The sequence below is a fragment of the Ambystoma mexicanum genome, chromosome 4p, assembly GCF_040938575.1.
Source record: "Ambystoma mexicanum isolate Mex_15411 chromosome 4p, UKY_AmexF1_1, whole genome shotgun sequence".
NCBI classification, from domain to species: Eukaryota; Metazoa; Chordata; class Amphibia; order Caudata; family Ambystomatidae; genus Ambystoma; species Ambystoma mexicanum.
The window spans coordinates 231,827,297-231,842,316 of record NC_090927.1 but is presented as its reverse complement, the minus strand read 5'-3'; the positions used below and the strand labels follow the sequence as shown (position 1 = coordinate 231,842,316).

The window sequence follows — 15,020 nt, the reverse complement described above, 5'->3', positions numbered from 1 at the left end:
GTGGAGGTGCCTGTGCATGTCACTGTCCCTGACACTGTGACTGCACCACCATGCACCAGCAGGGATGCCCCATCCCAGGCCCGTCCGCAGGTAGGGGGGATGTCCATGTCATCTGACTCCCCTCCACCTGCGGACGAGGGGACCCCTGGCCGTATGGAGAAGGTCCTGATTGGTGTCGCGTTGCGCACGGGTGTCATTCGTGATGAGGTGCGTGCTTACCAGGGGGAGCACGCACGTCATCACGAAGAGCACCGTGCCAATGTGGCCCAGTTGGGAGCGGCCATGGTCGGGGGTTTCGTACATGTGTCGGGCACTCTGGCGACCCTCTCCTCCTCTGTGGAGGCTATGTGCCAGTCGTTCTCCATGCCGTCTTCCGGCCCAGATGCCATTAGGGCCCCCTGTGGACCTGCCCCGACCAAGGCAGCCAACTCGGTGGGGATCCCATCCCTGCCACAGTCGGGAGTCAGAGGTCCAGCAGGGGTGAACACACCAGCAACTGGACCCCAGCAGATGGAGGATGTGACGGCATCATCAGGCAGGGCACGTGCACAACGGCGTCTGTGGATTCCATCAGCCTGGATGCCGTCGTGCTGGCACAGGCAGTTGCATCGGAGGCAGCAGCAAACTCGACGTGGGAGGCATCATGGCTCGGGGCCATCAACATCAGGGGTGCAGGCATCCAAACCCTGGAATGGGAGTGTCTTCCATGTGGGAGCGGTTGGGCCAGCAGATAGGTGCGGAGCAGCAGCGGGCAGAGGAGGAACAGCTCACAATGGTCATGGGGGGAGAACTCCATGCGGAGGGCGCAGAGGCGGGCTGAGTGCCTCGAGGGTATTCGCAGGGAGTTGGAGCTGGACACTGCATTATCCCTGCGAGACCTCAGGGCCAGGGAACATGCCCGCCTCCAAGCTATTGAACAGGAATTCGATGATGCTCTGGCCCATGACAACAACCATTGAGCCTTCGGACTAGCCCGCTGCCCTTGTAAATAGTTATGTAGTTAGTGTTAGGTTTCCTTTGCATTTTTAATGTTTTTTTGACCTTTTGGACAATGGACCACATGATTGTATATAGTTTTTTTTATTAGGTAGTATTATTCGATAGGTTTCATTTCTTCTGTTGGGATCATGGACCCTGGATTGTTTATCTGTATATAGTTGAGTGTTGGATTTTATTTTTTTATTTAGAATTTACCCATGGAGCAATGGTTTTCGGTTTGGATTTTCCATTGGATTTACTTTTTTGAACTGTGACTTTGGACACCTTTCCTTTGGATTATGATTTGTGGTTTTACATTATTTTACAGACATGCTGCTTTTGGTTTTTAATTCCCATTGTCGTTTGTTTATTTTTGATTCCATTTATGTTGCTTTTAATACATTTTCTTCATCAAACTTCAATGTGTAGTATCATCTCATTGGTTTCATGCATATCATGATATGGGTTTTGGCATTCACTGACACCCATTGTGTGTATATGAGGGACATGTGTTCATTTACATACTTGCCATTGGGGTTGTATCATGTAATTGCCATTTCTAAGTAGGTGGATGCAATACTTGGGTGGGTGTTTGGCATGTGGAGGCAGCCCACAAGGGCCAGGGATCTAGATTGTGATGACGTGCTGGCTGGGGGACATGAGTCGGGCCTGGTGGAGGGTGCCCTGCACTGCTGGGGGGTGGGTGTGCTGGGAGACATGTGTGGGGGCCTGGTGGAGTGTGCCCCTGGATGCTGGGGGGGTGTTGGGAGACATGTGTGGGGGCATGGTAGAGGGTGCCACTGACTGATGGGGGGTGGGGGGAGACATTAATGGGGGCCTGGTGGAGGGTGCCCTGCACTGCTGGGGGGTGGGGGTGCTGGGAGACATGTGTGGGCGCCTGGTGGAGTGTGCCCCTGGATGCTGGGGGGTGAGGGTGCTGGGAGTCATGAGTGGGGGCCTGGTGGAGGGTGCCCCTGACTGCTGGGGGGTGGGGGTGCTGGGAGACATGTGTGGGGGCATGGTGGAGGGTGCTCTTCACCGCTGGGGGGTGGGGGTGCTGGAAGACATGAGTGGGGGCCTGGTGGAGGGTGCCCCTGACTGCTGGGGTGTGGGGGTGCAGGGGGACATGAGTGGGGGCCTGGTGGAGTGTGCCCCTGCACTGCTGGGGGGCGGGGGTGCTGGGAGACATGTGTGGGGGCATGGTGGAGGGTGCCCTGCACTGCTGGGGAGTGGGGGTGCTGGGAGACATGAGTGGGGGCCTGGTGGAGGTTGCCCCTGACTGCTGGGGTGTGGGGGTGCAGGGGGACATGAGTGGGGGCCTGGTGGAGGGTGCCCCTGGATGCTGGGGGGTGGGGGTGCTGGGAGACATGTGTGGGGGCCTGGTGGAGGGTGCCTTGCACTGCTGGGGGTTGGGGGTGCTGGGAGACATGTGTGGGGGCCTGGTGGAGTGTGCCCCTGGATGCTGGGGGGTGGGGGTCCTGGGAGACATGTGTGGGGGCATGGTGGAGGGTGCCCTGCACTGCTGGGGGGTGGGGGTGCTGGGAGACATGAGTGGGGGCCTGGTGGAGGGTGCCCCACAGTGCTGGGGGGTGGGGGTGCAGGGGGACATGAGTTGGACATGAGTGGGGGCCTGGTGGAGGGTGCCCCTGGATGCTGGGGGGTGGGGGTGCAGGGAGACATGTGTGGGGGCCTGGTTAAGGGTGCCCCTGAATTCTGGGGGTGCAGGGGGACATGAGTTGGACATGAGTGGGGGCCTGCTGGCAGGTGCCCCACAGTGCTGGGGGGTGGGGGTGCTGGGAGACATGCGTTGTTGATAGTAGTGCAAGGTGACATGTGGCTTGGCTGGGGGGCATGCCCATGGTGGATGGGCTGCCTGTGGGACATGAGCAGGGGTGCAGGGAAGTCCCCTGTGGTGTGGGCTGCCTGCAGGGGCCTTGCAGGGTGTAGAGGGAATACCTGGGAGGACCCACACGGCCAAATCACATGTAGTACTCCCCGCGCACCCCTGAAATACACGTACCCTGCTGAATTTGCGTGTGAGACTTCCCGCGCACCCCTGGAACACACATACCCAGGAAAATCGCGTGTGGAACTTCCCGCGCATCCCTGAAAGACACGTACCCTGCTGAATTCGAGTGTGAAATTTCACGCGCACCCCTGAAATACACTTGCCCTGATGGAATCGCGTGTGAAACTTCCCGCGCACCCCTGAAATACACGCACCCTGCTGAATTTGCGTGTGATACTTCCTGCGCACCCCTGGAATACACGTACCCAGGACAATCGCGTGTGGAACTTCCCGCGCACCCCTGAAATACACGTACCCTGCTGAATTTGCGTGTGAAACTTCCCGCGCACCCCTGAAATACACGTGCCCTGATGGAATCACGTGTGAAACTTCACGCGCACCCCTGAAAGACACGTACCCTGCTGAATTCGCGTGTGACACTTCACGCGCACCCCTGAAATACACGTGCCCTGATCGAATCGCGTGTGAAACTTCCCGTGCACCCCTGAAATACACGTACCCTGCTGAATTTGCGTGTGATACTTCCCGCGCACCCCTGGAATACACGTACCCAGGACAATCGCGTGTGGAACTTCCCGCGCACCCCTGAAATACACGTACCCTGCGGAATTCGCGTGTGAAACTTCCCGCGCACCCCTGAAATACACATGCCCTGATGGAATCGCGTGTGAAACTTCATGCGCACCCCTGAAATACACGTACCCAGGACACTTGCGTGTGAAACTTCCCGCGAACCCCTGAAATACACGTTCCCCGCTTGGCGTTTGCTGTTTGGCAGCCCTGTGAACTGGTCCAGGGTTAGCACAGACATTTGCGATGAATTGGGGATTTTGATGGCTTTTCCTTGCGCGGGGCGTTCTTGGGGGCGTAACTGGCACTGCTGCAGGGTCGCTGCGCCACTCTGCGCCACGGCTGGTTTTGGAGGCTCAAATCCATGAATACGCTGTGTGATGAAAGGGATTTTATCGCACGAGGCTGGCACAGTGTATCGCACGGGGACACTGTGCGCCAGCCGCGTGTGCCACTTTTGTGCGAAATTCTATGAATTACCCTGTTAGTATTCACCTAAAGAATGCATAGCACATCGCACTGACTGTGATTTGATTTGATTTATGATTTATAGTGTGCATATTCTTACAGAACCAAGAAGGAACCTGCATCTAGGTGCAGATGTTAGATTTTTATGACTGTTTACGACATTACCAGAGAGAAAAACAAGACAATTTCTGAAAACAATGTGTATCCAATTTCTTTCGAAAAAGGACAATAGAAGATAGATTCCTTAACTCAGATGCTAGTGCATTCCCTGAAACAGGTCCAGTGATTCCAAGTGGTGCAAGGATCAAATTCAAAGTACTCCCTCCTAGAGATATCCAAACTACGACTACTGTATAACCCTCTCTCCCAAGCCCCACCCTTGTGAATGGTGGGATATTTAATTGTACGTAGCAGTACATTTCTGCGACTCTCTTTCGAATGCTGTGTCCTGTGTTGTCCCCATGTTCCATTTCCAATTCCTTTCTTCTTCCTATGATTTTGTCAGAAGGGCTTCCATTCAAAGGATTGATGGTGTGTTGCCTCAACGTGCTGCATTCATTTACATCCTGGTTTATTTAGCAACCAACCTAGTAATGTGATTTATCTGGCTGTTACTATGCCATGTGTACAGTACTCCTGGGGTAAACAGTCTCCTCCGCCAGCAAATTGCAATACCCCTTGACATCCCAATCGAGAATGAACTCCAAGAATCATGCAGGACAAACCGTATTCCATTGCTTACACAGCTGGTACTGTTCAATCAGGAGGGAAAAACAAAGTCAATTTCAGCACAAATGCAACATCTTATTGTTGGGCCAGGAGCAGTGTGTCAATGCTTATCTGTGTTTAGGGTTTTCTCCTTTTCTGTATTAAATATGTATTTATTTAAACCCCTAAAAGGCGCCAGATAGTCAATACAAAAGCCAAAAATCCATAAACAAGAAACAAGTAAAACCAAGGAAACATTATCATTGAAATAGCAGTCTTAAGTCTATTTTTGAATGTTGGAAGATCAGAAATAAGCCTAAATTCAGAAGGGAGCTGATTCCATAATGTAGGTGCTATAACATCAAAACAGTGACCACCACAGCGTACCAATTTAAAGCATGGAATCTGTAGCATTGTTTTGTCACATGATCACAGTAACCTGTCGGTTCATAAAGTGATGTCATTCTTAAAATATTGATGCGCACTGCCGTGAACACATTTATGAATAAAAGTAAGAACTTAGGGCCTGATTTATGGAATTATGTTGCAGGTCGAAAAACCCCTTTGACTCCTGGAATCGACTTTGTAGGACTTTTCTGGACTTTGCCTGGACGTTGCGCTGGTCCAGCATGTCTCTGCGAACAGTTGAACACCTTGCACAAGACTCCACGCATAGTGTAGGTCGGACCTTCGCAGAGTTTTAAATAGGAGGTGGAACATGCATATTCCCCATTCTCCATGCAGAATGATGAAGAATGAGGAATAATGCAGGCGTGTCTAAAGAGGAGCTGCGCAAGGAAAACAAACGCCTAGCATTGCGCAGAGCCAAGCGTATTCCTGGATCTAACAGTGCAAAATCACGTTGGGGAAATCTGCACCCAAAGCTCCCGATCACACTGCGATGTGAAGAAATGGGCTAGGCCCCAATCGCATAGTAATCACTGCGCAAAGGTAAGGTCCGATCAGGAATTTAGGGGTGCATACACGTAGTTGGGGTGCTGATCCCAGTTAGGGGTGCACTTATGCAGATTAGTGGTGTGTGGCCGCAGTATACAGGGTTCTCATGAAGATTGACCAGGGAATTACTTGAGTTATGGAAAAGGGTATGCATATTGTTGTGGTGCTTTTAACAGTTACGAGGGGAACCCATGCAGTGCCGCCGGGGTGCTGGCTTGATTGTGGAGGACCTCACACAGCATTACCGGGGTGCATGACTTTGTGGCCCAGGAGAGCGGGAAGGTAGGTATATGTGGCTGGATTTGCTGTGCGTGGGGGTGTGTCGTGGGCATTACTGTCTCAACTTGAACATAGGGTTACTTTGTGGGCAAAATTCCATGAAGACGAGGTGCGCACAGAGATTCCTGTGCACAAAGCTATGTGCAAAGTTGTTCTTGTGCAAGGGGCTTTGCAGGATCTATGCACACTTTTCCATACATTGGGAACTTTGTGTTTTATTCTAGCTTCCACGGGAGATATGCTGGTGACATGATACACCCGTGATCAACCTGACAGCCGTATTCTGCACCACTTGCAAATGTTTGAGATCTGTCTTGTTAGTTCCAGCAAGCAATGCATTATCGTAGTTATTGCCATAGTAATAGTATCTCTATGATGACAGGGCAGCAAAGGACATAACTGTCTTATAAGTCGAAGATAATAACTATATGAACTAATAGTAGTATTGTTCATATGTCCCTCCATTGACATTGTTGAGTCAAGAGTGACTTCAAGGAATTTAGCTTTGTGCAAGGTCTTGATCAAACAATTATCAACAGTTAAAGATTCATCGCTTTCCTCGAAAAGACTTTTCCTAGAAGCAGATGCGAGTAAAAGTAGTTCAGTTTTTCCACTGTTGAAACACATGCCATTAGCATACGTCCACATCTGTACCTTTAAGAAAATCTGATTCAGTGCTGCAGAATCAGTTTGATGATGGCCTGACAATTCCAGTAAAATCTGAGTGTCATCAACATAATTCTCAAATTCTAAATCTTGGTCCAAAAGAAGATCATGCTCTGAGGGACCCCACAATCAAGAGGAAGATCGGGAGAAGAAAACTGTACAAACACTGCCCTGGATGTTCTATCCTTGAGAAAACACATTTTCCATTTGTAGCTTCTGGACTGAATGTGACGACCTTGATTAGTCTGTCGCCCATGATCTCATAATCTACAAGTTCAAAAGGCAGCCGTCAGGTCAAGAAATACAAGGAGACCTGCCATGCTATGATCTAACAGCTGAAGAATAGCAGACTGAAGATCAAGCATAGCTGTTTCAGTTCGTGTGACTTCCTGTAGCCAGACTGTGTAACCCGAGAAGACCATGTCCATCAATATAACTCTGCATAAAACTCTGCATTTGTTTATAAGCAAGATGATCGAGTAGTTTGAGAAGACATTTTGTGTTAGTGTTTGGCCACTAGTTGACCGATTACACAAGTATCTTTAAGCGAATTGGGAACATGATTGTTCATAAAAGAATTGACAAAAGCACACAGTTACTGAATGACGACAGTAGCACATTCCTAAATTTCAATACCTGGACAAAAGTCTGTAAAGCAGGTGGTAGGCTTTAAACTGTTCACAGCTTCTGCAAACTTATATTCACTAACTTCTCTGATAGGCTGAACCACGTAATGAAGTGTCAACATCGCATTTATCTGGAAGTCATCTGATTTTGCCTTAGCTTATTTTGAATGGAAGAACACCACTCGGTGGAACGATTAGGCAAATTGTTATTAATGATAGGTGTCTCATTGCTTGTAAGGTCGATTGGAAGACAATCAGTGGCTTGCTTGTGCTCCATGTAGTTACATCCAAGATAAAAATCACCATTGATAACACATTTAGTTTTGACAGTAAGCAAAGAGAGAAAAAGCTCATTGTAGCCCATGTATTTCTGTAACAAAGTCAAACATACCACCACCTGGCAGTCTATATAAAAAAAGAATAATAACTGTAGTGGTGGGACATCCCCTTAGTTTAGGCAAAACAGATTTACAAGAAGAGATCTGCTGATGTTTCTTAGGATAGGCTGAAAAATAATTATTAACCAGAACACATTTCCACTCTCACTCCGCTTTCCTCTTCTCTTGGCATTTTCCAAACAAACCTTAAACGGTACCTTCTTTCGTCTCTTGTTTCTTAAAAAAAGTCTTTGCTTTTTCTCTGCTGATGTAAACTTTACTCATTTGTATTATTTTTATTGTACTGTTTTTTCGATTGTTTTTACTGTTCAGCACCTTTGGCGAAAGGCACATTTCGTAATGTATTGTACTTTATTCCATTTTAAAATAAATGGAATAAAGTACAATACATTACGAAATGCCACACCATATTTGGTCTATTTTCATTGTGCACAATGTAATTAGATGGGACAGGGCAGTGAATCACAGGGCCTGTGTGATCCTTCAACCAAGTCTCTGTTATCATTGAAATATCAAACTGGCCCTCACAAAGCAGAGCACACAGTTCAACATTGGTTGAACCATGGAAAGGGTATTCAGAAGTCCACATCTAAAAGTACTAGCACTAAAGCTAGGAATAGTAAAGGTCCCCTCTGTATTCATCCTTTCAGATGTAATAAAAGCATTATCATGGACTTTTATGTCAGAGATGGTAGTGAAACAAGCCATAACAAGTTGGACATTCTCCCATAGACTAATAGGAGGATGTTTCACATTCGTGTCGGACTGAATACAAATGCAAGGTAAATCAGCCAAAGACCCATCCTTTGAATTGTGCAGCAGCAGTATTTGTTTTGAATTTTTCTCCATCCCTTCAACACAGGGATCAGATGTGCTGGCCATTAATCACTGCAAGTGGAGTCTGGCAGAGCATCAATGTAATTTTGATCAAGTTTTAATACCCTCTGCGAAATCACACCAAGACACATTTTGTTTTAAGGAAAACTTATCAGCCCTTTCATCAACCAGAACAGCTGACGAGGGCATCTTGTTATAGGCATCTTTATAGCATGTGATAAAATCAGTAGATCTTCACTGTCTTCGCTGCAATATTTTAGTTGTTTCTGCTGAGGCGAAATCCTTTGATTTGGCCCTTAGCTTGTTAATAAATGCAAGTGCATCAGCTGCTTTTGTGGAGAGCATTGCAAAGGAAAAATCAAGAATCCGAAGCATGGCAGAATAACACAGAAGGCAGACTCATCAGCACTGCACGGCCAGGCGCAATCCCGCTCCTACGCGCCGGCGCTTATGCGACCGATTAGGGATGAAAAGCACTGAAAGTACAATAGGAAATGTAGATTCCCTTATAAGAGGACATTTTGTTAAAATGAGACTAAAATATTGTAAAATTAGGCAAGTTAAAAAATAGCAACTGCCTAGCGGCTTTCTAGCAGCAATATACAGATTTGAAGAGGATTTCCGTAGACGTTCATGTTGAAGTTTATATTGACATGGCAGTGTTAGGCAGTGTTCTTCAGGAGCCTACCTGAATTTGTATACTGTGTTAAACTCCAAAAACATGTTCAACTTACTTGGTAAAATGATGACGTCATCGCCAGCTGATGGGACAGTGTAGTTGCTGCCACCCCACCCGGGCTCCACTTCCTGCCAGGACTCTGGTTGAGACCATTTTAAAAGGACATTTGGTGATTCGGTGGAACCTAGGAAAGTTATGACATCAAGGGAAGTATTAATAATCGAATGCTTTTCTCACATATGATGCTTCTGCAGCATGTGTGAGATACAAGCATGTGTGACAGTCACCCTTCTCATATTTGTATTTTATTTGGAGAAGGCTCTCTGAAGAAATCAGACAAAACATGGACAAGAGCAATATAACCCGACAGACAACAGAAACCTGTGATATTGTAAAATATTAATTATTTTAGATAGTAGGTGTACTCTGCAATCAAGGAGCAATGGAACACTCTACATAGGAAATGCATGTTAGTAGGGCCCTCATGCTTTGAAGAGTACGGTGTTTGGGGGCTGGTTAAGACCAGACTAGAGAAACCCGGTTGTAATTGGGAGAAGGGAACACCAAATTGCGACAGTACTAGACATCAAAATGTTCAATGCTTTTCACATATATTCATTACATTCTTAGCTACGTATAATATTTTGAAGTGGGGAGTACTACACTCCCTACTTTTGAAGTTGGCAGTAAAATGATTTTTGAAGCAGTAAACAGCAAATTCCCATTCCTATTTGTCTCCAAAATATATATTTTTGTAATCCATAATTCTTTGCACCTCGTTGTTCATACTAATTAAAAGATGCAGTTTTACTTACGGTTCCTCATTAGATCATACAGAAATAACAGTAGAGTTTCTTCCTGGGCTGTGCTGTTATCACTGATACAATCCGTGGCCTATTTGGGTGGCAGCAAGATGCCGCCTTCTAGGCATCATTTGTTTCCCTACTTTGTATTAGGAATATTTTTACTCCCTATATTTATTTACTGGGGATATTTGTTTTTTTTAGGAAGTAAAAGTGGTAGTTATGCCACATATCTTTTTTTTCATTTTTTTATTGTGTTACAGGTCCAAAAGAACTTTTCACAAATATACATGTAGAAATTATAAAACATATAAACATATTAATTTTGCAACACTTGAAATTAACTGTTAGATATACAGAGAAAGAAAATACAACCATAAAATACTATATACACGAAAAGGTTAGACTTATTGCGCAGGAAATTCAAATACAAAAAAAAAGAAAATGATTAACCGTCGATATTTTCTAAACTGATAAGCAGTTTGACATCATAATCAAATTTATCTAGGCGTTCTTTGGCCACTTTCCATATCTGAGTGATGGCAATAGTCAGATAATTACTCCTGCCAGAAAGACAGGGCAACCAAAAGTTTTCACTCTCAATATCAATAAATTCCCTATCCAATTTAGCAAAATATTTGTTGTAGATAGATCTCATCGAATAACAGCAGGTGAGGACATGTTTAATTGTTTCCACCATTTCATTCTTAGCACAAAGTCTGCAAATCCTTTTATCCTTCGGAAGGTCTCTCAACGATCCGCGAACCCCCAGGACATCAAGGAGATTAAGTCTAATGTCCATGAAGATTCTGCGATTTACCTGTGATGGCATGAGAAGGAGGTATCTTTGAGGTTCTTTGAAGCTGAAAGGCATCAGTGCGAAGGTATGCAGAGATCTCATACTAAAAACCTTCTAGTGGCTAGATACCCAATCCCACTTTTCAATAACATCCTTTAGGGATTTTAACACTGCACCTTCACCGTGTTCCCATCTGGGTTTCCAGCAGATTTTATCAAACATTTTCAGATTAAGACAATTAAATTTGATAAGAGCCTCCATCTTGCCCTCCTCCAAGCCTTCCTTTAGCATATAAAGAAGAGTACCAGGCCGTGCAAATTTAATTTTTATGTACAATTTGGCCCTATTATGTTCAATTTGAGCAGCCATAGAGATAAACCCTACTTCCAGATGAACTGCCTGAATAGGAGTATAATTATTCAGACCCAGTAGTCTGCGCCATATGATTCCTTCCATGGTATCAGCCCAATCTGACCAGTTCCGAAAATTAGGTCTCTAATGCATATAGAAACATAGCCACAAGTTTTTGTTTATAAATATTGATGATTCCCAACAGGCTATATCCAGCTGTCTTTTTTGAGAAAGACATGACAGCAGTAAGAGTGGCCAAAACTTTAGCTCTTTTATTCTGTTGAACCAGCTTATTAAGGGTCCCTCTATCCCCACATAGCTAATAGCCCAGATATTTATAGGAGTTCACTTTCCTGATCGCACCCAAAGAGCAAGGAATCACCTGCTTATTGCAGCTATTTCGACCCACAGCCATAAACTGTGTTTTGCCCAGATTAATAGTAAGCCCATTAGCATCAGCATAGTCACAAACAGCAGTTGCGCTATTGCAAATGCCACTGTAGGTGTTATCAAAGATAACAATATCATCGGCATAGCATATCCAGCCAATTTTTTGAGAGCCTATTCTGGGGAAGGCATTCATCTTGGCTTTAAATATACTGCCAAAGTCCGCCTTAAATAGATTATAAAGTGTAGGTGCTAAGGTACAGCCCTGTCTAACCCCTTTTCCAATAGCAACTGGTTCAGACATAGAGCCTTCACTATCAATACGAATCCTGGCCTTACTGTCATCATATATCATTTTACAGACATATAGAAGATACGATGGCATACCAAGCAATTCGAGTTTAGACCATAGTCTTGCCCTCTCAACAGAGTCAAAAGCAGAAGAAAAATCAACACAAAGCATGTAAATAGGTAACCTATTTTTGCCCTTAGCCTGTTCAATGAGTGTATTAACTATGAAAATATGGTCCCGTGTGGAGCAGCCTTTACGGAAGCCAGTTTGAGCCTTATCAAGAACACTATCTCTATCAATCCACTTCATTATTTCACGGAGAACTATAGGACAAAACATCTTACTAGATACATCAGTAAGAGCAAGAAGTCTATAATTCTCAGGTGAACTACGGGAGCCAGATTTAAACACAGGGATAATGTGAGACAATTTCCAAAGGATAGGCATAACACCAGTATCGATAACTCTCTGAAAAATGATCCCCAAAATATCGGCCCATACCTCCGGGTTGTCCTTAATAATAACATTACAAAGGCCATCGGGCCCAGGTGCTCTAGATGTTTTGAGTCCCTTAATTACCATAAGGATATCTTCCCTTACTATAGAGAGAGTACAAATAGGTCTTTTGGCCAAAGTAATTGCATCTCCCTTAAATTTGTTGGAAAGATACTTAACCCATGTATAGCTGTTAATAGGAATAGACTGATCAGAGGTCCCATTTTTACCCAGGGATCTGAAACTAGCCCACTAGCCCAGAATGTCCTAGTGTTTCCATTCATAAGCAAGCGAACCATGTATTGCCAATCAATATTATTCATAGAGGACAAGTATATTCTTATCTCATTCCGATGTTTGTTTTTGATCTTTCTCTTCTCATTACAAATGAGAATGGGATCAGTACTACTAATGTCACACAGACGTAGCTTTATGCGCTTCTCCCTTTTCATATCTCTGATTACCCTATCATAGGCTCTACTTCTATTAGAAATATCCTTAAAGGGGCCAAGCTTACCACCAATGGGCATGATATGGAGTAGATGTTCAGATAGCCATGTACATATGTCATCTGCTGTACGATAGAGAAGATGGTCAAGATTAATATCAAGACACCATTTGTTTGCTTTAATAAGGTTAGTGTCTGACCAACAGATCCTATTACCACGGCTAGTTATATCAATCCCTTTGGTTTGATCAGCTGCAACAATGCCACATATCAGTAGAGTTGACTACAATTACATACATTTATAATTTGAGGCACAGAGTTACATAAATTTGATCAAGATTATAGTTAATTTTCCGAGCGAGTATTGCATTGCCGGGGACCTTGTCCCGCAAAATAGGCATCTGTTGTGGAGTTTCGCATTAGTGGGAGGTTCAAAGATATGCCGATAAATACTGGGCAGTCCAACTTCAGCAATGCAACCAGGCACTGCCATAATGGAGCTGGCAGAGCTTAGTTACGAAACATACTGATTTTGGGCATGTCATTGGCGGACAATCATTATTTTTCAATCTGGCCATAGGTTTCCATATTGCCAGGTCATCCCCTAGTCACTTGTGTGCAACTCCAGCAAATAATCCAATCAAGAGATTTCATTGTGGAATGCAACAAATTATACTATATGAATGTGGCTTTTTCCTTACACAGTGCATACAGTTTTCACAAACTAGCCCTCATCATGGATTACTGCATGAAGTAATTTCTGTTACTGCATGCAGTAATCTGTGAATTCCATTGGATTATAGATGTATAGTCGGTCGCTGGAGCTGGAAGCAGAAGCAAATTCTCTGATAAACTAGATGAGGTATTTCAGAGGTCATTGTTTTCTCTCTTTACTCCTCTGACAACAATCTCTTTCTTCTCCTATCCACTTCTCTATTTGTCCTTTCATTCTCCCATTCGTACTGCTCCTTCTTCATAATCCCCTTTGTTATTTTTGTTTGCTGCACTACCACCTCCTCAACCCTTCTAGGTGTCCTCTCCCCTTCCTCTTTCCATCATAGTTTCTCTGCTTTTTCTTGCTCCACTCTGCATTCCCTCTGCTGCACCTCACTCCACCTTTCCTTATCTCCTTCCCCACTGCACTTGACTTTATCCCTCTGCTGTTCCTCTTTGTACCTCCCCCACTCCTCTTTCTCTCTCTACCACCTCCACTCCTTTCTTCCATTCCTCCACCTGTGCTTCACTTCTTCTCTTCCTTTCCTCTGCACTGCATCACCACCCACTATATTTCGCCTTGCTATCTGAACTCCTAACTGCCACATAGTCCTGCCCTCTCCTCTGCCTTTTATTCTCTTGCAGCAAGAGGCCAAAGCATGGATACAGGATTTGCAGTTGGCTAGTGATGGTGAGTATTACAGGTTCTACTGAAGTGTACCTTTGGCTAATGGCCTGCCTCACAGCTCTACAAGCTGATGTTTCTTATGCTGAGAGCTCCATCTCGGATTCCTTTCATGGATAACTCGTGTTTTTCCTGAAAGACAGGTTTTCAGATTCATGCCATTTCAGGAGCCCACTGGAGGAAACATGCACCATGGTTGACTGCGCGCATGCGCTCGCAAATCCTTGCATTTTATTAAACCAATTTTCCTTGTGGGAAAACAGGCTGATATGCAAATTGGTACTGTTCCTCTGTGAATGGTTCAGTGAGCTAAAACGTTGTTGTACATGGGCACAAGCAGTGGTGGGTCCACAGACAACAATGTTCTTTCTCCTCAGTCATTTGTAGGTCTCAAATAAGATATTTGCCATATACCACCTCCAATACCAAACTAATCATTCTTGGCAACTCGCAAGGCATGAAGGGGAGGTATCATTTACAAAAACAATTAGTTAGAGTAGGATTGTTCACGGATACAATTGATGTTGGGATTCTCCCTTTAGTATCATCAGATGTAAAAAATAATCCTCCCATTTTGACTGTCTGTACTACCTTTACCATTAATGAGGTGTATTAATACGGGACAACGGTGATCGCTCTGGCATGGGTTACTCTTTTAAGTCAGTCATGGAAGGTGCATTGCTTATTCAAATGCTGTGTCCTCATCCCAACCCCTTGCAGCACAGATCCCAAACGTTTGGTTCATCAAACGTATTGGACTACAACTCCAAAAAACCCAAGCAAGCATAGTCAAAGGTGAGGGATGCTGGGAGCTGGAGCCCAAAACACCTAGAAAAGAGGCACATTGACAA

General features: G+C 45.1%; 1 protein-coding gene across 2 annotated transcripts in view; it reads right to left on the bottom strand.

The window, feature by feature from the left end:
• PKHD1 (PKHD1 ciliary IPT domain containing fibrocystin/polyductin) overlaps positions 1–15,020 on the bottom strand; it is a 4,356,595-nt gene that overhangs the window by 1,502,511 nt on the left and 2,839,064 nt on the right. For both annotated transcript variants that reach the window (XM_069605754.1, XM_069605755.1), the window contains one exon: positions 9,251–9,379. In XM_069605754.1, coding sequence (XP_069461855.1) covers positions 9,251–9,379 — 129 coding nt within the window. The remainder of the gene's footprint in view (positions 1–9,250; positions 9,380–15,020) is intronic.